Source organism: Triturus cristatus, chromosome 4_1 (genome assembly GCF_964204655.1).
Source record: "Triturus cristatus chromosome 4_1, aTriCri1.1, whole genome shotgun sequence".
NCBI lineage: Eukaryota > Metazoa > Chordata > Amphibia > Caudata > Salamandridae > Triturus > Triturus cristatus.
This window is the reverse complement of record NC_140585.1, coordinates 1037683970-1037707239: the sequence shown is the minus strand read 5'-3', so window position 1 is coordinate 1037707239 and position 23270 is coordinate 1037683970. Positions and strand designations below refer to the sequence as shown.

At 48.0% G+C, this 23270-nt stretch overlaps 1 protein-coding gene across 1 annotated transcript; it reads left to right on the top strand.

The window, feature by feature from the left end:
- Window positions 1-1405: 1405 nt before the first annotated feature.
- Window positions 1406-5991, top strand: LOC146856014 (secreted frizzled-related protein 2-like). Its single transcript, XM_085650697.1, has 4 exons — window positions 1406-1802; window positions 3154-3323; window positions 3860-3952; window positions 5180-5991. Exons 1-4 carry the CDS (start codon window positions 1504-1506, stop codon window positions 5485-5487), a joined length of 870 nt encoding a protein of 289 aa, XP_085506823.1. The 5' UTR covers window positions 1406-1503; the 3' UTR covers window positions 5488-5991.
- The last annotated feature ends 17279 nt before the right edge of the window (window positions 5992-23270 follow it).

The window sequence follows — 23270 nt, the reverse complement described above, 5'->3', positions numbered from 1 at the left end:
GATATAGATTCCGCTTCGTGGACAGATTAACAAGCAATGGCAATCATTTTGGCTTTGCCAAAGTTTGTTTTATCATGGTTCCTGTAAAACTTAACTGCTGTGAAAGCTGACAAACCTTCATCTTTAAAAAACGCTGGCTACAAGCAAACACTACTTTGTGTGTGGATGTCTTCCCGGTAAACGGGAAGATTACCGTTACTCACAGCTAAATTGGTCAATGGATGAAGAGGGCTGCCCTATATCCCTATGCTGTAGTGGGTGAGTGGTAGAAAAATGTAGTTTACACAATAAAAAAAAAACAATGGGTGAGGAGCGCTGGCTGAATGCCCCCTTTACCAACGTGTGTATAATATATATATTAATCAAAGGCTAAATACAGACATTAAAACACGCTCATTCTCTGAATAGTTACGATTTCCTTGGAGGGGATAGCAAGGCCTCCATGGATCCTAGCGCACGGCCACTGACCGTTGACTGGATAGTGAAACACAACGATTATATGGATGAAGATGGGCCTTAGGACTGTGTACCTCAATGCGTATGCACATATGCCATAGTTAATTACGCCTTAATTATCAATAAGTCAGACTCGTCGAAGAAAGGTTTCTGAAACGGATACTTGGAGAACAGAGCAAAAAACAGCTCTCAACATAGAAAGCCTTAAAAAAAGAGAACATTCATTTAGAACGGTCAGAGGGTTAATGTATATATCGAAGAGAGAGTTTATGCTACCGAATGTCTGCAAACACCACATTTCTAAGAACCATCGAATTAAATTACGCCATGCTTATGATGGCAAATATATATCGCATTTGTCTCAGGGCCTACTGCAAATACAAAACATTTTAGGTTAAAAGTTACAGTAATAACATTTGATTTCTTGGCAAATGATTGCAAAAGGCAAATGCTAAACAGAACAAGTGGCCCTTGCCGGTGAGACAGTAGCCACGGCATGGACCTCGGCTACCTACATCAGTCGTCAGCGCCCAGACAGGGCTCATAACGCTGTCTCCTTACTAATAGTAACCCCGTTTACAATGAAAGTGCCCCCACAACACTGTAAACAAGGGGAAGAGACAAGTCCCCATTAGCCAAAGCAAAACATTTTCACTGGATAAGCCTCACTGTCGTGTTGTCGTCAAATCAGCCGCGGCGGGAGTACAAAGCAGGCCGCCTGGCCCAGGAGACAGCCAGTCTGCCGGGGGCGCCCCTCCATCGCCCAAAGAAGGCAATTTGTCACTTTTCCACTAATAACACGAGCCGACAGTGGGACGCACTGGGGGGGTGGGCGTGTGGGCAGGAGGGAGGCCGCAGTCTGCCACGCAGTCGCCACAGGAGCCCGCCAGGGCCCAAGTGCCCTGATCGGCCGCCGATAAGCTCAAGCCTGCAGGGGGCGCGCGCCGCCTTATAAACAGGCTGCGACGGGCGGGTTGCTCATTGCAGCGTCGCGCGCCTAGTTGCCAAGCACCCGGAGTACGTCCCCCCGCAGCCACCAGCAGGAACATGGCCCCCGCCTGCAGCGCGCCACTGGTCCTCTGCGGCTGCTTGCTGCTGCCACTGTTCGCGTTCGGAGCGGCCTTCGACATCCAGCTCTCCACCAAGTGCATACCCGTGCCGCCTTCCATGGGCCTGTGCCAGGACGTCGGCTACTCGGAGATGCGGCTGCCCAACCTGCTGGGGCAGATCTCGGTGGCCGAGGTGGTGCCCAGCAGCGCCCAGTGGCTGCCCCTGCTGCACACCGGATGCCACCCGCACGCGCGCACCTTCCTCTGCTCGCTCTTCGCACCCGTCTGCCTGGACACGTAAGTGTGCGCCACCCTGCAGTGTCTGTTCTTGAGGGCACACCCGGCACACCTTTCCTTCTGTGTGCCCCATTTTAAAGAGCCCCGCACCATTCCCTGGGCTGCTTGTAGGCACCCATAACCTTTAGGACTTCTAATCTGAGAGAAAAGAGGGCGAAGGGAGTGATCTGGCCAGGCTCATACAAAATTGCCCAAGTGATGATGCTATGATTTAATTCAGATTCAACTTGAGGTACCATTCTTTCCTCTTGCAGCCTTTCCTCTACAGCAATTCCATACTGATCTGCACACAGTGGGCATTCGATAGGCATCTGCCCCAGGCAGACGCACTGTATACGATAGAAACATTTCACGGGGCAAAAACGAAGCAAGTTCATTGATGTCATTATATCTTTTTTATGCATCAAGATGGAATGTAGATTTAGGGTATTCTTGCGTTTAGGGCATTTACGTAACGTTTTCATTCGTGGAATAACTAGACCAAACGAAAGTTGGGCTACTGTCGCCGATCATTAAGGTAATTCTGGAACAAAAAGTTACATGGCCTTGGGGTGCAACTCAAACTGGAGTAGGCCAGAGAGGGCAGATTTGCAATATGAAATACATACTCGAATGAGATATATAAGCGCATACATGCGCGCATGTAGCATGTTCACGCGTGATTTATACATATAAACACACATACATAGGTTTTTGTGCAAATACTTCAAATGATTGTGAAAATTAAGACACTTATAAACTTTTACACCAGCGCAATCGTGAATCAAATTGGTTTTGGACGGTCTTCACACGTGGCTGCAATGCGTACTAGTACATTTGATTCACGTTTCAGATGTAAAAGTTGAGACCTAAGGGAATGCCAATTTTCTCATGACTTGACAGCAGCGCACATCGTACACAAATAAGTAGCCACCATTGCTTGCGCCTTGCCAGATCGATTTTGTAATTCAGTTTATAGCTGGAATGTTTGCCGCTTTCTTCTATGTCACTAAAATTCAACGGAATTGATTTAAAATGATTTATTTTATTTGGTCGTGTGGCTTAAGTGGTACACAAATGCATAAAATATTGTACATTTCACAAGTTATCCGACGGTGAAATGCATTAATGCATCTATTTGTGTACATTACAGTACAACCTGATTCGAATATAGTCTCTCCTGTTTTGAGCACTCCAGAGCAGAGCAAACTAAGTTATTTGGCCGTGAATACGCAACATGGTCATGTGGGGAATTTGGGAACAAGTTAGATTGTGTGGGTGGCTGAGTCTAACAAGTTGCTTGTTTGATTGTTGTTTGTTTGATTGTGTCATTCAGAAGATGACATCTCTCCTTGTCTCTCTCTCACTGCAGGTTCATCCAGCCCTGCCGCAGCATGTGCGTGGCCGTACGGGCCAGCTGTGCCCCCGTGCTGGCCTGCCATGGTCAGAGCTGGCCGGAGAGCCTGGACTGTGACCGCTTCCCGGCCGGTGAGGGCATGTGTCTGGCATCTATCAGCAAGGAGGACCAGTTCATCTACAGAGGTAGGTGACTCCAGACAATGCATGCACCCTAAGCTGTGCCAGTATGCGTGCCCCGAGAGAACCCCTCGCCCATCTCTGCAATTGCTGGTATTTTCCAAGTCAGCGCATCAGCCACCCCGTGCCCCCTGTGGTACCTCCCTCACCCTATGCCTGCTGCCCGCACATCAGTGCACCCTGAATACCGAGTAGAAAACATCGTGGCACCTTAATACCGTAGACAAAAATGCTAAAGGTAAATATGTATAGATGTTCTACACTCAACTCCACATATATGTACATTGAAGGCATTTATAACTTCGATGTACGGAAATGTGGAGTTACAACGGTAAATCCATACTTCCCTATATGAGCGTCCCTTTGATTTTGTTCAGGATGTTAAGGTATCATGAAATTCAATCCTCAAAAGCGTCTTCTACAACCCTATGCCTGCTGCTATCCCCTCTCCACTTAGCTGACAGTGGGTACCCCAGGAGACTGCACCCACACCTGTGCCAGGCCTCGGAAATAACCAGTGGCGCTTGTCTTTTTCCTCGCAGAGTTTCCAAAGCCCACCTGCCAGGGATGCCCGGCGCTCGAAGACGTGGTTTCGCAGAAACTAGTGCTGGAGTCCTTCTGTGACAATAACTTCGGTGAGTTTGTTTCCGAACCCCCTCTAGACATCCTCCAGGCGAGGAGACTGACTGCAGATGTGAGAAGTGTACATTGTTCTTTCTGCTGGCCCTTTTCTCCGATACTACATTAAGGGGACTGTCTGGCACAGCTTTATATTACGCCAACAAAGAAGGGTAATTTGGCAAGCAATTCTCCTGTTCCGAGAAGCTGGGGTGGGGGCGGCACACGGGGGATATTTCCAACAATCAGATCAGATCTCTAAAGTACAATTTGAACAATCTGACCACCCCTCACTGTTAGCACAGATACTTTGATCTTCTTAGGGTAATCGCGCACCTTACAAATACAAAAAAATACAATAACAATATGAAACGTATTACGGCTAATTAATCTCGAGTACAGTTTCACCAGTGATGGGTTTATTTTTCTAAACATGCACCAAGGCCTAGTTTTTCTGCATATTTTAAGTATGTTTTGTTCTCTACTAAATGTAACTACGCATCCATTAAATGATTAATGCAAAGTTAACTCGTAGTGCGCCCATGTCTTGCCTGACACCCTCAGTCAGTCCTGCTTTCAAAGTACTTTTATTTCCGGGGCGTGTCGTCGTGCTTTTTCGAAGCAACCAACCCTGTCTTAAAGCACAGACTAGCCTAGGTTGTCACACCTGCGGTGGGCCATGGACCACTTGGTGTTCTGCCGAAACGGGAGGTATTTGGCCTGTATATCCACAGTTTTGCAAAGATCCGATGTGTGGCATAGGCAAATGAAATAATCTGCACAGGATCACACCATGTTGTAAAGTTAGCAAAACACGAATTATTGGTTTACAATCGGGAAGTTCTCCACTAGGCAAGAAATCTTGCACACATGCCAGTTCTGCCCAGGCAGTACTGCCTCGAATGCATTTTGCATCTGTTTAATAGAGTTGTCTCACTGCCTTGAATTAACCACTTGTGGTTATGTCACGCTAGTTAATGGTCACTCAGCGGTGCAGTATGTGTAAAGTTACCTATAGGCTTAACAGCATAACAGTAGCTAAGAACTATATCTCCAGCATTCAAAGGGTTGAGAATTAAAAGCCCAAAGGAAGTCACCCTTGAGGACATGGGTTCCTCTGGTAACCCTAAGTATGGGGCATCAAGGTGTAGTGGCATTTTGTTATCAACCACGTTTTATCTTTTGCAATAGCACATAAATGCAAGTCAAGAACACTATAGCTGAACCTCTACCCTTCTTTTCAGCTGTGAAGGTCAAGCTGGCAAAGCGGAAGGCGGCCTCCGGAGAGCAGGAGTACGAGTTGGAGGGCCAGGTGGAGTTCATCAGCCAGGGCCTGCTGCTACCCTACGACACCCGCAACCTGGTGCAGCAATGGCTGCTCATCAATGAGAGCTGCGCCCTCAAGATGACCCGCAGCAACCGCTCCATGGTCTACGTCATTGTGGGTGACGTTCAACATGGCAACGTGCTCATCAACAGAGTCTTCCATTGGCACCGGAGAGATTCCCAGCTGGCACTGGCCGCCAGGAAATGGAGGCACCACAAGTGCTGAATTCTGTTCCTAGGCCTGAGTAAGACAACTGGGACTGGGACGCTCTTATAAAGTACTAAGATGTTGCCATATGGCCGATACTTCACAGTGAGCCATGAAAAGGTTTCCATTGAATCGCTGCACAGGCATCAATTGAAAGAAGCCCTGCATCTTCTTACTCTTATGGGACCAAGAAATCTATCGTTTTCAGCGAATTATAGAACATTTTATGCACGGGTGGATACAAGACTTACAAGACCGTGTCCTGGTATCACTGACTGAACACGGCTACCTTGTGGCCAAATCATAGTATTTTTATGGGTGTATTTGTCTGATTTGCACAATGTATGTAGCATTATAACGGGAAAACACGAAGGCACTGTTTATACTTACATAAATATAATATGTAAAAAGGATTTATCATCATAAGTGGGCCGGAACATTATGGAATATGTGTACTGTGTACATACATACGTGTTCTGTCCCAGCATTTAAAGCGCTTCCATAACTATATTATATGTGTATATGATGTATATATAAATATATATATATTACTATAAATCTCGTATTGCAAGAAACGCTTAAAGTGTATTCTGTTGCCCTTGGATGATGCCTGGGTGTTGATTGGCTTAAGACGTAGATGATACACACACACACACACCCTTAGGATGCTTGCTTGGCCAGTGGCTAACGCCCGGTAATAGGCCCTATGTGATGTGGGCATTTCTTCTCCCTCCGGAGGACACACACATAACAATCAATACATTGGCCACAAACGTGTAGCCCCCAACACCACATAAGTAAATACAGAACAGCTACAAGACAGACACAGGAACTCCTACAGGCATGGAGGGGGGGGGGGCAAAGTACAACCAGCTCTCTTGCATCAGCAATGTAAACTTCACCCAAGTGCACTAGTAAAGCAGAGGGAGAAGAGAGGGAGCACAGGGAAGAGAGCAGAGCCAACCCTTCTCGCAGGCACTCGAATGGTACAATATGGGCAATAATGAAATGCTTCACATTGCAAGCTGTCCATGTGCGCGAGGTCAGAGGGGAGCCGCAGCAGCGGAGGTCATGGCGCCAGAGGCAGGATGCCACACGATGCTTTCAGGTACAGCGGGGAGTGACTGCCGTTCCACCGCTCCCATGCGTCTTCAAAAATGCACACTGAGGCCACCGAGTGATTAATGTTACTGGCAACAAGTGCGTGTCCAACCTGGGAGATCATCTGTTGGCATTAAGGTGACAAGATTTTGGGAAGCAAAAACGGTGACAGGTCAAACATAAAAGTAGGAGTGACAAGTGTGTGCCACAGATTCTGAAACACTTTTAGCTATGGCACTGCCATAATGGCAGGCTTCCTCCCTGCCCCTAATGCACTCCTCCCCTCAACAGGTGCCATGATCTGGAGGTCCAACTTGGCTCCTGCTGTGCTGCTTGAATGAGGCTGATGCACCGCAGCCTAAGGAATAGTAAGCTCTATTTCACACCAAAGAGGCGCATGTGAAAGTGAGGGAGTATGCAATAATTGAAAACAAACTCACTCTACTTTCATTAAAAACAGGGACACATTTAAAATAGCTAAGAGCCTGGACACCGGGACAAGCTGTTAAAACCGGGGACGTCCGGTCATCCTAGCTGACATGCACAGCCACTCCACCACTTTTTGGCGGAGCAAGGATGTGCACAATCTTGTTACAACAAAGAATAAAACAGGCAAATCTGTCAACCCCAGTGCAATGATATAAATATACGAGCATGGATAACCAAGCAAGAACACACATGCACCATGACACTGCATCCACCCCAGGTCACTACTTATGCGTCAAGGGGCTTTGGCAGACTTTTTTCCCTTTTAAATTTACCATTGCATGATGGCAGAAACCCATTATGGAGTGGTAAAATACAAAAATGTATTTATTTATTTATAAAGTTTTATATAGCGCGAACATGATCCCGAAGTAGAAGTGCCTGAAAGCAAATTTAGAGAAACTACCTTTCCGGAAGCAAATTGCAATTGTTGGGCCCTCCTAAAAAAGGTGTACAAAATATTAGAGCAAAAACAAACAGGAGGAGAAATGGAGGAACAGGAGGCTGTAAGTGAGGAAGTCAACAGCGAAATGAATGCTACCAGATTAGAAGCAAGCAAATGAGATCGACTAAAAAGCCAGCCAATGATAACCAATGGGTTGTCTCAAAACCCACTGCAAGTATTGGGATTGTACACAATAGGTCTTCATAGGCAAAACCTAAAAAGAAGTAGCACTGAGGAGCAATGATTAATAAGGAGCAGCAATCTGAGGACTTAATAACTGAAAAGTAGCACCACATGGTTCTAATACAGAAGGAGCAACACCGTGGGTGCAGGGATAGATAAGGCACACTTAATGGGTGTGAGAGAGATGGGGTATATTCAGGGTAACTGGAATTATGTGATTGTGCAGCTGTGGCGTTTTTCGCATAGTAATAGATTTGCAGCATTTGCCAAATAATCCACCATCTGCTGCATAATATGCAGTTTTAACAAAACAAATGGTTTCTAGGTCGAAACGGTTCAAAAGTTACTAAAAGCGCAGCAAGACATGGTGCTGCGCAGTGAAAGGCCTATTCCAAAGCTTGACTGTCACCTTACTGCTTTCTTATGGTTATATTTGAATGTTAACTTGGAACAAATTAGGTGCAACCAATGCTCAGACAGTGTCACTAGTATAACAAGCATTGGCAAAGCCAATAGGTCTCGCCTATGCAAGTCCTATTGGCTTTGGCAATGTGTTTCAGTCATGCTGTACACCAGTGTGGCTGTTGTTCAGCAAGGCTAAATGTTAGTGGCATGGACTGTCGTGAGTTGAGTAGGGGTAGTAGAGTGACTTTGTTGGAGTAGAGTGTCGTAGAGTGGAGTGGGGAGGTACAGTGTCAGAGTGGAATATAGTTTACTGGCTCAGTGGCAGAGTGTGTCGTGAAGTGGGACATTGTGGGGTGGAATAGGGTGGAGTGGATTAAGGTAGTGGGTAGACTGGATTAGAGTTGTATGGATTGGATTGAGGTAGAGTGGGGTGGACTGGAGTACAGTGGGGTACATTATCGTGGATCAGGTGGAGTGGATTGGTTTGGACGGAGTGGGGTGGGATAGATTGGGGTGGGATGGATTGAACTGGGTGGGATGGATTGGACTAGGGTGGGTTGGATTGGACTAGAGTGTTTTGGGTGAAGTGGGGTGGATTGGATTGAATGGGGAGTGTTGGACTGGAGTGGGATGGATTGAGTGGGGTGGAATAGATAGGAGTGAGGTGGACTGAATTGGAGTGGGGTAGATTGGCTTGGAGAGGGGTGGACTGGATTGAAGTGGATTAGCTGGAGTGGTGTGCACTGGATGGGGCATGGGTGGGTTGGATGGGACATGGGTAGATTGGGTTGGGCTAGGTGGATTGAAGTGTGATGGACTGCATTGGGTAGATTGAGTAAGTGGATTGAGTGGGGTGGACTGGGAGGATTGGAGTGGGATGGTCTGGAGTGGGGTGGACTAGAGTGCAGTGGATTAGGTGGGGTGGGGTGGATTGGACTGGAGTGGGAGGATTAGAGTGGGATGGATTGGACTGGGGTGGACTGGAGTGGTGTTTATTGGAGTGGGGTGGGTTGGATTGGAGTATGGTGGACTGGAGTGGGGTAGATTGGGGTGGGATGGATTCATTGGAGTGGGGTGAATTGGACTGGGGAGGAGTAGGGTGGACTGTATTGGAGTGGGGTGGATTAGATTGGAGTGGGGTGGATTGGCCTGGAGTGGGATGGACTGGATTGAAGTGGATTAGCAGGAGTGGGGTGGATTGGACATGGGTAGATTGGACTGGGTGGGTTGAAGTGTGGAGGATTGGATTGAGTAGATTGGAGAGGGGATGATTTGAGTGGGGTGGATTGGAGTGGAGTGAGATGGTCTGGAGTGGGTTGGATAGGAGTGGGGTGGACTGGAGTGGATTGGGTGAATTGGTTTAGGGTGGAGTGGAGTGGACTTGGGTGGAGTCGGATGATTGGGGTGGAGTGGGATGGATTGGGGTCGATTAGAGTGGGTTGGATTGGAGTGTGGTGAATCTGATTGATTTGAGTGGGGTAGATTGGATTAGAGTGGGGTGGACTGGATTAGAGTGGGCTGGATTGGATTGAGTGGGGTGGATTGGAGAGGTCAGGATTGGAGTGGGTTGGATTGTGGTGGGGTGGAATGGTGTGGATTGGGCGGAATGGATTGGGGTGGGGCAGGATGGATTGGACGGGGGTGGCACAGATTTTCTGGAGGGGTGGATTTGAATTTGTGTGGATTGGATGGGTGGATTGGGGAAGATTTTCTGGATGGGTGGATTTGAATTTGTGTGGATTGAATTGGAAAGGGGTGGATTGGAGTGGGTGGATTTAAGTGGTGTGGATTGGATTGAGTGGATGCGAGTGGGGTTGATTTGGGTGAATGGATGGAGTGGGGTGGACTGGATGGATTGGAGTGAGGTGGGGTGGTCTGGAGTGGGTTGGATTGGAGTGTGGTGGGCTGGAGTGGATTGGGTGAATTGGATTAGGGTGGATGGAGTGGATTGGAATGGAGTGGGGTGGATTGGAGTAGATTGGAGTGGTGTGGATTGGATTGTAGTGAATTGGATTGAGTGGGGTGGATTGGATTAGAGTAGGGTGGCTAGGAGAGGGCTGGGTTGGTTTGGAGTGGTGTGGATTTGATTGGGCAGAGTGGATTGGGCGGAGTAGATTGGATTGGGGTAGGGTGGACTGGATTGGGGTGGGTGGAGTGGATTGGATTGGAGTGTAGTAAAATGGATTGAGTGGGGAGTGGTGGATTGGATTAGAGTGGGGCAGATTGGATTGAGTGGGGTGGATTAGAGAGGGCTGGATTAGAGTGGGTTGATTTGGAGTGGGTTGGATTGGAGTGGAGTGAATTGGGAGGGGTGGATTTGGGTGGGGTGGATTGGACTGGAGTGGGTAAGATTTTCAGGAGGGGTGGATTTGAAAATGTGTGGATTGGACTGGATAGGGGTGGATTGGAGTGGTGTTTACTGATTGGAGTGGGGTGGACTGGAGTGGGGTGGATTGGGGGCATGGATTTGAGTGTGGTGGCGTGTATTGGAGTAACTTGGATTGGAGAGGAGTGAGATGACATAGAATGGAGAGGGGTGGATTGAAGTGGGGTGGACTGGATTTGGGTGAGGTGGATAGAATTGGTCTGGATGGGGAGTGGGGTGGACTGGTCTTGAGTGGAATGGATATAAATGGGGTGGAATGGATAGGTGTGGGGTGGATTGGATTGGAGTTGGGGAGGATTGGATTGGGGTGGAATGAATAAATCGGGTAGATTAGATTGGAGTCGGTTGGATTGGAGTGGGGCGCATTGGATTGTGGAAGATTGGATTGGGGTGGATTGGCAGGACTGAAGCGGGGTCGGGTGGATTGGATTGGTGTGTGGTGGATTGGATTGGGGTGAATTGGATTTGAGTGGGTGGAATGGTGTGTGGTGAATTGGAGTGGGGTGGATTGGGGTAGATCGGATTGGGGTGGAGCGGATTGTGGTGTACTGCACGATTAAAGCATAATTTCGGAAAAATTGGAAAGAAACAAGGTCACTTTGCAATATTTAGAACAAGATAATAGTCATCTTTTGAGAACAGTGCTCACAGGCAAAAACAAAACATGAGCACACAGTAAGAAAAGAAGACATGGCAAAATAAAAGGAGGGTAACTTTAAAAAAAGAAACTTTGCAATTTTGTTAGTCCTGCGGGGCACATTTTTGCCAGTCACATACCTTCTGTTTGCAGGGCACTAGAAGTTAGAAAAGAACAAAATAGTACCTTCACGCCTTCTGTTTGCTGGGGACTAGAAGTTAAAAAGAACAAAATAGTACCTCGATCACGTCTGGAGCAGCGGAAAGGCACTGATTAAGTTCAATCAATCAGTGTTTGGCCTGCTCCACAGAAAGGAACGGAAATTATGCTTGGCCTGCAGTGACCAATTACGAGGCTGTAAAGAAGTGGGCCATGCAAGCCAATAAATGGTGTGCAACGGGCGGGCTTTAACCCGTTCGTTGCTAGGCTCCCCCCCCTGTGCTAAGCCTTTTTTTTCGTTATTTGGGGTAGATTGCGCTTAGGCCCCTGTAACTTTTTGTCCACATAAGATATCCACACCAAATTTGCGCCCTTTTCTTCCAACATCATAGGGATTTTAAAGGTACTTCGGGTTTGTGGATTCCCCTGGAAGGGACCCAGAAATTAGCCAAAATACAGCTACATTTTGTTTTATAAAAAATAAAATTGGGAAAAAGTGCTGCAGAAGAAAGCGTCTGTTTTTTTCCCTGCAAATGGTATCAACGAAGGGTTTGTGGTGCTGAAATCATCATCTTCCCAGCTTTCAGGGACAAGCAGACTTTTGTCAGAAAACCCAACATTTTTACAGAGTTGTGGCATTTTACTGGGACATAGCATAGTTTTGCTACTTTTTGTGCTTTCAACCTCCTTTCAGTTAGTGCTAGAAATGGGTGTGAAAGCAATAATGGATCGCGGAAAGGTATACATTTCTGAAAAGTAGACAAAATTCTAAATTCAGCAAGGGGTAATTTGTGTAGATCCTTCAAGGTTTTTTTAATAGAAATTAACACTTAAAAATAAAACAAATTAAAAATGAGTTGAAAAAAACAGCCATTTGTACCAACGTGTTCACCTGTAACTTCTTCTAAGTATGACAGATATTTGAAAGCAATATACCATTACATCTGCTGGCCGCTTGTGAATTTGGGGATATATAGGACTTGTAGGCTCACTAAGGACTCAAGGAACCCAGAGCCAATAACTAAGCAGACTCTTGCAGTGGTTTTTCATTGTGTACCGGGTATATAGCAATTCATTTGGTAAAATATAAAGAGTGAAGAATAGGTATCAAAGACACCTATGGATCTCCGAAATGGGAACAAAATATAGTGTTTAGAAACAGTAGCTATATGCACATATCCGAAATTGTGGATACCCATACTAGCCTGTAAATTGTAGGATATTTTTCAAAGTGACTTCTTTTTAGGTCTCGCCTGGCGTAGCTGCACGCATGCGCAGTCTCGCTGGCGAGATTTAGTGTTAACAGGTATTTTCTGTAAGGGGCATTAAGCCCCGCCCCTCTTTTCCATTGGCCGGCGTCACCGTTTATGCTAAACGGTGGCCAGCCATTGGAAAAGAGGTGTCGGTGACGTATTTGCTTGGTTTTTTGAGCCGTCCCATTTGGACGGACTCACTTGCTTTGCATTGGTCGCAAAAGGTTTCTTATCTTTATGGGGCCAAACACATGGCCCCAAAAAGACAAGAAACCTTTTGGCAGGCGAGGCCGTCCAAGTGGAAAACATCATGGGAGCGCTGTTTATTAGCTGAAGATTCATGGTTGTGCTGTTATCGGCGTATCCGTTTTTGCGGTGTTCCGCTCTACCACGCTGGTTTGGGGTCATCAAAGCTTTCTATCAAAACCGATTAAGTAAAAAAAAATTAGGAATAAATATTGTTTCAGTACGTCATCTGCTTGATATTCTTACGTTGTTGCAGTTTAGTGGAGTTTCGTGTGATAACCTGGCCTGTTCCCGCGATGGTTCATGGTTCATGGTTTTGTCTTTTACGTACGTCTTTGTCTGTTAGTTTAGTCTTTCTTTTGATTGCTAGTGCTGAACAATCTTTCTTCCTTCCCAATCGCGCTCGGCTGTCTGAGGTTGCACGCATGACGTCACACCGATGGGTGTGTTCGAGGTGCTCACAGAGGCGGGGTCGCTGTGACCAAAGTTTGGCCGAGGGCTAGCGGTGGAGCGTGGGAGCTAGGGGGATCCCGGGGCAAGGGGCCACGGGAGGCCCCACCATGGGGAAGGAACAGGAGCTTCTGGAGGCCGCACGCACGGTCAACCTACCGGCCGTGGAGAAGCTGCTGTCTGGAAAGAGGCTGTCCGCTGGCTTTGGTGGATCTGGAGAGCGAGGCGGGAAGTGCAGCGGCGCTGGGGGTTCTAGCCATCCCTGTCCAGCCTTCTCAGGTAAGAAACAGGACACCGTCATGGACCACACTCAATCAGCCAACCTCTGCCCAGCGAAGACCCAACCAAGTTTTCATATCCTCTTCACCAGCATCAGCCCACCTTGAACGCAGGTGGACATCTAGCCTACTTGGGTACGGCACAAATGCGCCTATCAACGCCCCAACCTACTACCGATGTTTAGAAGTCCCATGCCTACCTAGCATGTGTAAGAGTCACTTAACTAGACCATACCCTCGATCCCAGTCCGCAGGAACTGCTGTCATATGTCTAGCTTGCCCAGATAATTAAGTTGTTCAGTTCCTCCCTTATGGAGGCGACCAATCTCCGGCTGGCCATCCAGCTCAGGTGATATTACAGGCCTACTGTTGTAATCCAAGCAACGGCACGTTTAATCTCTGTCCAGCGCACTAAAATGGGACTTATCTCTTAATGGCACCCAACGGCAACCTTTCATCATCCCACGGCAGAAGGAGTTCTAAACACCCTCTGTTCAACTTGCTTGGGTAAGAGGTCATAGAGCATTTTAGCACCCACAGCGAGCGGGTGGGCGCTAGTCACCTATTGCGGAGGCAGAGGACTGTAGGACTTTTCTGTCCCCTTACCTAATTAGTACTGATAGTTAACCAAAACTCTCTATCAGGTCGCCACACTGTCCGCTTGCCTTGCTTAGTAGAGGCAAAACCTATTGGACGATACAACAGTTATTTTATTTTTTATCCTTTGTTCCTTATGTTTATTTCATGGTCTTAGTTATTTATTTAATTGTACCTAACTCCTGTTATTTGGCTAATTATTCAAATTAGTTATTCAGTGCATGTTTTGGACCCTTCTCATACATTTGGTCGGAATTAGTTACTACGAAAGAAGCTAATTATTGCACTCTATTGCAAAAGAACACAGAAGCAGTATACACGTGCGTACTAGTTGTTCTTAAAATGGTTAGGGGTTGGTGTTTAGTAGGGAGACACAGCAACAAAGCTCCCCTAGGTATTGCTGAAATATCAAAATGCCATTCAATCCACAATAACACATTTCCTATATCAATCTGAGCCCAAAGTAAACCATTACCATGGGTACCCCACTTATAGTAAAATGGTATTAAATTCATTTACAAATCTTTTTTATATGTATTTAAATATTAAAAAAACATGTATTTGCTAGACACAGACAAACACAACCACAGAATAATTGAAAACAGATATGTTCATCAGTCTTTAAAAACAGTCATGTCTCCCATCATGCATCACTGTGCAATTTATGAACCACTTCATGTAAAAGTGTACAGTGCAGGTAGATTGTGATAGTGTAGCTTTCAGGTATAGGAGAATGTGATTGTTTTTAAGGACTGGTCTAGCAATAATATTAGAGGGCTCTATTTATTCCCTGGTAGAGACTACTACTACTACATCAGACTCCTTTCTGTAAGAGAGGGAACTCCTGACACTACAAGACAGTGTGGATGCTGGAAGGTGACCTCAGACACATCCATTCTGCTGGATATGGTGTCTTCTGTGGAGCTGCTCTTCAGGTGGTCAATACCTTCTGAACCTGGTATTAACACGCAACATGGACTTAATATACTAATGATTCCTGCAATTGTTTATTGACTTATGTTTTTAAGTTGATGAGTGTTTACATAACACATTTTATATTATATGTATAGTTTTGTATGGGGCATATATTTGCATAACCCATTCTTTTCTTTACAGTATTAACTATACTGCTGTCATAGGTATATAAATTGGACTCTGGGTGTTCTCATTGTATTATAGGTAACGAAATGTGCTTATTTGTCACATTGCTTGACAGTTAAGGGGTCTTGACAAGCACTGACCTTTCGTTTCACTGTTGGAAGAATCTGTCACCACTTAAGTGTCTTTAGAAAGATTGTGTAAGCTACATTTCTTAGGAGGAGAATTTAAAAGTGCTTCTTTCAACAGGTTAACATCCACAAATTGCTTGCAAAAATTCTCGACCTGCTATATTCATTAATAATTGACACTTCTTTCATATATTAATGTAATCCATAATTCTAGAAGTGGAATCAATTATTTAAAAGACCAACAGATATTGTTTTTGTTACCAACAGGAGTAGTCTGGAATTAATTAATAAATATGGTATTTTGATGGAATCCATGGTTACTGTGTAGTTACAAATTCACATTAAGCTCCGGTTTCAGCTAGCACCAAGACACCCTTGGGTATTCGCGCTGTAAAAAAAGGATTAACATGCCAAAACTGAGTTGTGCTGGGGTGGGGAGGTGAGGCAGGCCTTGCATATGCCCCTCCACACATCAGACCCACATTTTCCTTTTTTGCATACTTCTGTGTGGCACATATTGTGCATAAGGCTTATTGGAGTCTGCCCTAACAGATAGCACAGCTTTCGTAGCCATAGATGATAGCATGTCTCACATTCATGCCCAAGTAATACACTCAGGCTGCTCTTAAGGCTTTACACTGATTCAGTTATCCAATTCGTAGTGCTCTGTATAACTTAAAGGCAGTACGGCAAAAGGGCCCTTGCTACAGTGTCCCAAGACCGGAGTTCAAAGGTACAGACCAGCCAGGGTGATGGAATCTGGAATTGCTAATCTCCTGCTCGTCCCTAAAATAAAAACACGGCCGTTGTGGAAATATACATGTTATGACACAGGTGGACAAGCATAGCCAATAGGTCTCGCTTTTGGGAACTTATAAGTATTTAGTTATGCAGCACAATATCCTTGGTGCAACAACATCAACTTGTTGCATGTGTTGGTTTTTTAAACAAATAAATAAAAGGCATTGTCATTTCCAATGCCAATAGCTCAAACTCTAGTAAATGCGAGACCTATTGCATTGTAAATGCTTGTTTACACATTGTATTACATTAGAAAGGCAGAAATGCATAGAATGTCAGTAGGTAATAACGGTTGCTCTACAATTCTGAGTTCTCCCTAAGTCTCCCGATATAAATGGTACTTCACTTGTGTCGGTAGGCCTAGTGCCCGTGACAGGAATTGGCCCAAAAAGCAATGTAGACACACCACATTTTTACAGTGAAAACTGACCCTTTTTTTCAAAGTGCCTAGCCATGGATTTTGAATCCTAGCTCTGCCGGCACCTAGGGAAACCTAGCACACCTATACATACAAAACTAAACACCTACAGGAATCCAGGAGGGAGTGACTTTTGTGACTCTCACCAGGTTCTATTACCCCATATCTCTTGCAAACCTCAAACGTTGTAAAATAAAAACACATTTTCCTCACATTTCTGTGATGGAAAGTTCTGTAATCTGCATGGGTCCACAAAATTCCACCCACCCGCATTCCCCAAAGTCTTTCGATAAAAATGGTACCTCACTTGTGTGGGTAGGCCTAGTGTCCGTGATAGGAAACAGCCCAAAACACAAAGTGGACACACCACATTTTTACAGTGAAAACTGACCCTTTTTTACAAAATGCCTTGCTGTAGATTTTGAACCCTTGCTCTGCCGGCACCTGAGGAAACCTAGCAAACTTATACATTTTTTAAAACTAGACACCCAAGGAAATCCAGGAGGTGGAGACTTGTGTGGCTCTCACCAGGTTCTGTCACCCAGAATCCTCTGCAAACCTCAAACTTTGTAAAAAAAAAATCAAATTTGCCTCACATTTCTGTGTGCAAAGTTCTGGAATCTGTGTGGATCCACAAAATTCCACCCTCTCCGCATTCCCCAAAGTCTTCCAATAAAAATGGTACCCGTTGGTGGGCCAAGTACCAGCGACAGGCAAGGGCCCAAAACATATTGAGGAGACATTCAAATTACCTATCACAAAACAATCTGGTTTTGCAAGGGGTGGGGGGTCACCTGGGTTTTTGGCCCCAGGCTCAGGGGCCATCTAGGGAAACCTAGCAAACTCACACATTTCTGAAAGCTAGACAGCTGGGTGAGTCCAGGGAGGTATGGCTTGAGAGGATCCCCCAACGATTTCCTACCCAGAATCCCCTGCAAACTTCTAATTTAGCTGAAAGAATAACATTTTTCACATATTTTTGCATGGGATCACCATGCAGACACAAATTTCCTACCACACAGTGTTCCCCTCAGTCTCCCGAGTAAAACAATACCTCACGTCTGTGGGTATCCAATGCAGCATTGTCAAAAAATGTAATTTAAAAAAAAAATGCTATACCCGTACTCCCTATGTTTTTGGCTCTTCCCAGTCACAGGCCCTTGCCCCACCCACACAATCAATCAATCAATCACAGCATTTATATAGCGCACTACTCACCCGGAGGGTCTCAAGGCGCTTGGGGAGGGGGGGTCCGTTACTGCTCGAACAGCCAGGTCTTGAGCTGCTTCCTGAAGGCGAGGTGGTCTTGGGTCAGGCGGAGGTGGGTCGGGAGGGAGTTCCACGTCTTGGCGGCGAGGTAGGAGAAGGATCTTCATCCTGTGATGGCTCTTCGGATGCGGGGGACGGCGGCGAGGGCGTGGTTGGTTGATCGAAGCTGGCGTGTGGGAGTGTAGAAGTTGAGGCGGCTGTTAAGGTATCTTGGGCCTTGGTTGTGTAGGGCTTTGTGTGCGTGGGTGAGGAGTGGGAACGTGATTCTCTTGTTGACCGGGAGCCAGTGCAGGTCTCTCAGGTGTCCGGAGATGTGGCTGTGTCGGGGGAAGTCCAGGATGAGTCTTGCTGAGGCGTTCTGGATTCGCTGGAGTCTCTTCTGGAGTCTGGCAGTCGTTCCGGCGTAGAGGGAGTTGCCGTAGTCCAGTCGGCTGGTGACGAGGGCCTGGGTGACCGTCTTCCTGGTCTCGGTGGGGATCCACCGGAAGATCTTACGTAGCATGCGCAGGATGTTGAAGCAGGACGAGGAGACGGCGTTGACTTGTCTGGTCATGGAGAGGGAGGAGTCCAGGATGAAGCCCAGGTTGCGTGCGTGGTCTGTTGGTTTGGGTGCGCTGCCCAGGGCGGGGGGCCACCAGGAGTCGTCCCAAGCGGAGGGCGTAGATCCCAGGATGAGGACTTCCGTCTTGTCTGAGTTCAGTTTCAGGCGGCTGTTCTTCATCAACTCGGCTACGTCTTTCATCCCCTCGTGTAGGCTGGCTCTGGCGGTGGCGGGGTCGTTGGTGAGGGAGAGGATCAGCTGGGTGTCGTCGGCGTAAGAGATGATGTTGAGGTTGTGTTGGCGTGCGATGGCCGCAAGGGGGCTCATGTAGACATTGAAGAGGAATCTATCACTAACGTGCGTCTTTCAGATAAACCCCGCAACCCTACTGGGGGGGGTCAGGACACCCCCGCGCCGCACGGCCACCAGCTGTAGCGTGTGCGTTCCTCCCCGCTGTTGACCTCAGCCTCGCTGAGCCCGCCCCGACGACCCCGCCCCCCGCCGTAGTAACGTGCTTGTGATTGACTCTGTCTCCTTTCTTTCGTTTTTTGCATCATACTGTACTGTCCCCCATATTGTTTGTTTAGACTGCCTGTTTCCCATATTGTCTCCCATATTGTTGTTCTGTGCCGTTTCCCTCTCTGCCCCTGTGCCCCCCTCCCCGCTTCCCGCCGCCTGAGTGCGGCCACGCCCCCTTTTCCTTCTGTGCCCTCCCCGCCCCCGCCTCTAAGCTGCTCCTCCCTGCCTCCCACTTGGCCATAAATGGCGACCGTGCGTACGCGCAGCGTGGGCGCGCCGATTGTGCGCCGAAGGCGCGCCAAAGGTAAGCCCGTCTGCGCCCGTCCGCGCCTGGACCGCGCCCAGTGCCAGGACCCCTGGCCCTCACGACGCAAGACGACCCGACTGACCTACGACGCCACCGAACTCATCGCACTCAACACCGGCGGGATCCCTGGATGCTACCGAGCCACCCCGAGGCGCACCCACGGACCCTTCAGTTGCCACTCCTGCAAGTTCTCCTGCATCCGGACCTGCACCGCACCCGCACCTACCAAGCCGAGAACCAGCAGCAACCACCTGAAGTGCATCCTGCTCAACACCCGCTCCGTCCACAGACACATCGTGGAGCTCTGGAACCTTGAGGATTTCAAGGCTCAAGCAGATGATCTGCGAAAAACATTGGGGTAAAAAAACTATCCAACCAGAGTGGTGGAGAACGCCTTCAAACGTGCTAGGAACAACAACAGTGACGCTCTAGTGGAACCTACACCGCAGAAATCCAAAGACGAGAGACCAATCTATATCAGTTCTTACGACTGAGGAGAAACTGTTCTAATGTCAAGGATTTCAAAGCCCAAGCAGATGATTTGCGAAAAAAAAATTGGAGAAAAGAAACTATCCGACCAGAGTGGTGGAGAACGCCTTCAAACGTGCTAGCAACAACAACAGAGATGCTCTAGTGGAACCTACACCACAGAAATCCAAAGACGACAGACCAATCTGTATAACAACATTTAACACGTGTTGGGGGCACACGTCCAAAATGGCCGCACACCTGTGAGGCTCAGGACGCTCTGCAATGAAATCCGTTATTTCTCCTTATATCTACCAGCTACAATTGAAAATCAACGCTGCCTACCTGCTTGTTAGACCGCCTGGTCACGCTTGGTAAAAAATCACAGCTCTCTCGCGCTCCAGCACGCACCGACGGGACTCTTCATGCTGCGGGCGCAAATGCGGGCTCCATAATTGGAGACCTGGTCAGCTGCCGTATAACTCTAGCTCCGGGGATCCCACGTGGACGTGGGCCCAACATCCAGTGAACCCGTAGCGAGGATTCCCTATCACACGCAGACTGCCTCTACCTTGGTGTACACTCTGCCGCGCTGTGGGCGCATTCACTTTCAGATGCCTGTTTTTCTAAGTTCGGCGGGAAGAAGGTGAGCCATACTTCGGTTGCGGCCCTTCCCCTTCGGCGCAGGATGCGCCATTTTCTTTGCTATGGTGGGCGCGTGAGTGGAGGCGTGCGGAGTGCCCTCCTAGCCCTCAAGGACATTGATATTTTATAAGCTGTGCTTCTCCTCCTGCATTTGGGACCTGCCACGCAACGCAATAGCCCGAGAGACAACTTGGCAGGACATTTATTCTCCCCGAGTGTGCCCGCTGTGCTTGGCCTGTGCCGCCTCAGCCCCGCTTCGGGGTACTGCACCAGCTGTCCTCCCTGTTCATGCTTCCCCTGCAAAACCCTGCATATCGGCCTCTCCGCGGCGGGGAGCCGGAGGCGCTGCTGTGTACTTTGGGCCCATACTACTACCTGCCTGTCGTCAGATGCCGACGAGCAGTCACCTCCCGCCTCACCAAGATTGCCTCACACTGCCTACCTTCCCTTGAGGCCTGCTTCTGGGTACTTGCTCAACACTCCGTGCTGCGCACTAGCGTTTGAAGCAATTTAATTTTTTTTCTTCTTTCAGCAGTGATAATCCACGCTGTCACTCTCTCTATACTGCGCTGACTGGGCAGGGAACTGCATACTGAACTGCTCTATGAACCTCAAGCTTCCAGTGATACTCCCTCCCCCTTGGCTTGTTGTGCTTCTGCCTGTGCCTGCACCGCCTCATTACACACAACTGGGGGATTGCGTGAAAATCATCTACACATACTGCTACCTTGCCTAGACGTGTGCAGCGGTGCAAAGGGAAAGCCTGATAGCCATCAGCCTAGACTGACCTTTGATGCCAAGAAGGCCGCAACACGATCGACCTCTGTGGACACTGAACCCACTAATATGGATCAAGCGCAAGCACCCCCCCCCCCAATCCTCTGACAAATGACGTTAAGACGTTGCTCCTGGCTGTCCAACATAGTCTATCAGATCTGTCGGGGAAGATGGACACAATGAATAATCCAAAAACCAAAGGAAATGATGGACGGAGTGTTGAACATTGCAAGCACTCACCCCCAGTTAACTGATCTGGGTTTAATTCATCACCGTTCTTTAGCCCACTCTGCCACCCCAGTTCAGACATGGCCATATGCAAATCAGTCTGACCCTGTGCCTCATGGGAACAGTCCAGCCCGAACTGCCAAGCCATGTCTTCCCTGGACCGGAAACAGGCTTCCTAGGACCGGTTTCTGGCATTTCAGCCGTCTTCAGCCAGGCTTGCTTGAATCCAGTGGCAAAGTGAGCAAGGGACTCACGTCTGAGCATACCCTGCCAACTTATGGCGAACAAAGCAAAAACCAAAGGAAATGATGGACGGAGTGTTGAACATTGCAAGCACTCACCCCCAGTCAACTGATCTGGGTTTAATCCATCACCGTTCTTTAGCCCACTCTGCCACCCCAGTTCAGACATGGCCATATGCAAATCAGTCTGACCCTGTGCCTCATGGGAACAGTCCAGCCCGAACTGCCAAGCCATGTCTTCCCTGGACCGGAAACAAGCTTCCTAGGACCGGTTTCTGGCATTTCAGCCGTCTTCAGCCAGGCTTGCTTGAATCCAGTGGCAAAGTGAGCAAGGGACTCACGTCTGAGCATACCCTGCCAAATTATGTTCAGACATGGCCATATGCAAATCAGTCTGACCCTGTGCCTCATGGGAACAGTCCAGCCCGAACTGCCAAGCCATGTCTTCCCTGGACCGGAAACAAGCTTCCTAGGACCGGTTTCCGGCGGTGACTGGGGGTGAGTGCTTGCAATGTTCAACACTCCGTCCATCATTTCCTTTAGTTTTTGCTTTGTTCGCCATAAGTTGGCAGGGTATGCTCAGACGTGAGTCCCTTGCTCACTTTGCCACTGGATTCAAGCAAGCCTGGCTGAAGACGGCCGAAATGCCAGAAACCGGTCCTAGGAAGCTTGTTTCCGGTCCAGGGAAGACATGGCTTGGCAGTTCGGGCTGGACTGTTCCCATGAGGCACAGGGTCAGACTGATTTGCATATGGCCATGTCTGAACTGGGGTGGCAGAGTGGGCTAAAGAACGGTGATGGATTAAACCCAGATCAGTTGACTGGGGGTGAGTGCTTGCAATGTTCAACACTCCGTCCATCATTTCCTTTGGTTTCTGCTTTGTTCGCCATAAGTTGGCAGGGTATACTCCGACGTGAGTCCCTTGTTAACTTTGCCACTGGATTCAAGCAAGCCTGGCTGAAGACGGCTGAAATGCCAGAAACCGGTCCTAGGAAGCCTGTTTCCGGTCCAGGGAAGACATGGCTTGGCAGTTTGGGCTGGACTGTTCCCATGAGGCACAGGGTCAGACTGATTTGCATATGGCCATGTCTGAACTGGAGTGGCAGAGTGGGCTAAAGAACGGTGATGGATTAAACCCAGATCAGTTGACTGGGGGTGAGTGCTTGCAATGTTCAACACTCCGTCCATCATTTCCTTTGGTTTCTGCTTTGTTCGCCATAAGTTGGCAGGGTATGCTCAGACGTGAGTCCCTTGCTCACTTTGCCACTGGATTCAAGCAAGCCTGGCTGAAGACGGCTGAAATGCCAGAAACCGGTCCTAGGAAGCCTGTTTCCGGTCCAGGGAAGACATGGCTTGGCAGTTTGGGCTGGACTGTTCCCATGAGGCACAGGGTCAGACTGATTTGCATATGGCCATGTCTGAACTGGAGTGGCAGAGTGGGCTAAAGAACGCTGATGGATTAAACCCAGATCAGTTGACTGGGGGTGAGTGCTTGCAATGTTCAACACTCCGTCCATCATTTCCTTTGGTTTCTGCTTTGTTCGCCATAAGTTGGCAGGGTATGCTCAGACGTGAGTCCCTTGCTCACTTTGCCACTGGATTCAAGCAAGCCTGGCTGAAGACGGCTGAAATGCCAGAAACCCGTCCTAGGAAGCTCGTTTCCGGTCCAGGGAAGACATGGCTTGGCAGTTCGGGCTGGACTGTTCCCATGAGGCACAGGGTCAGACTGA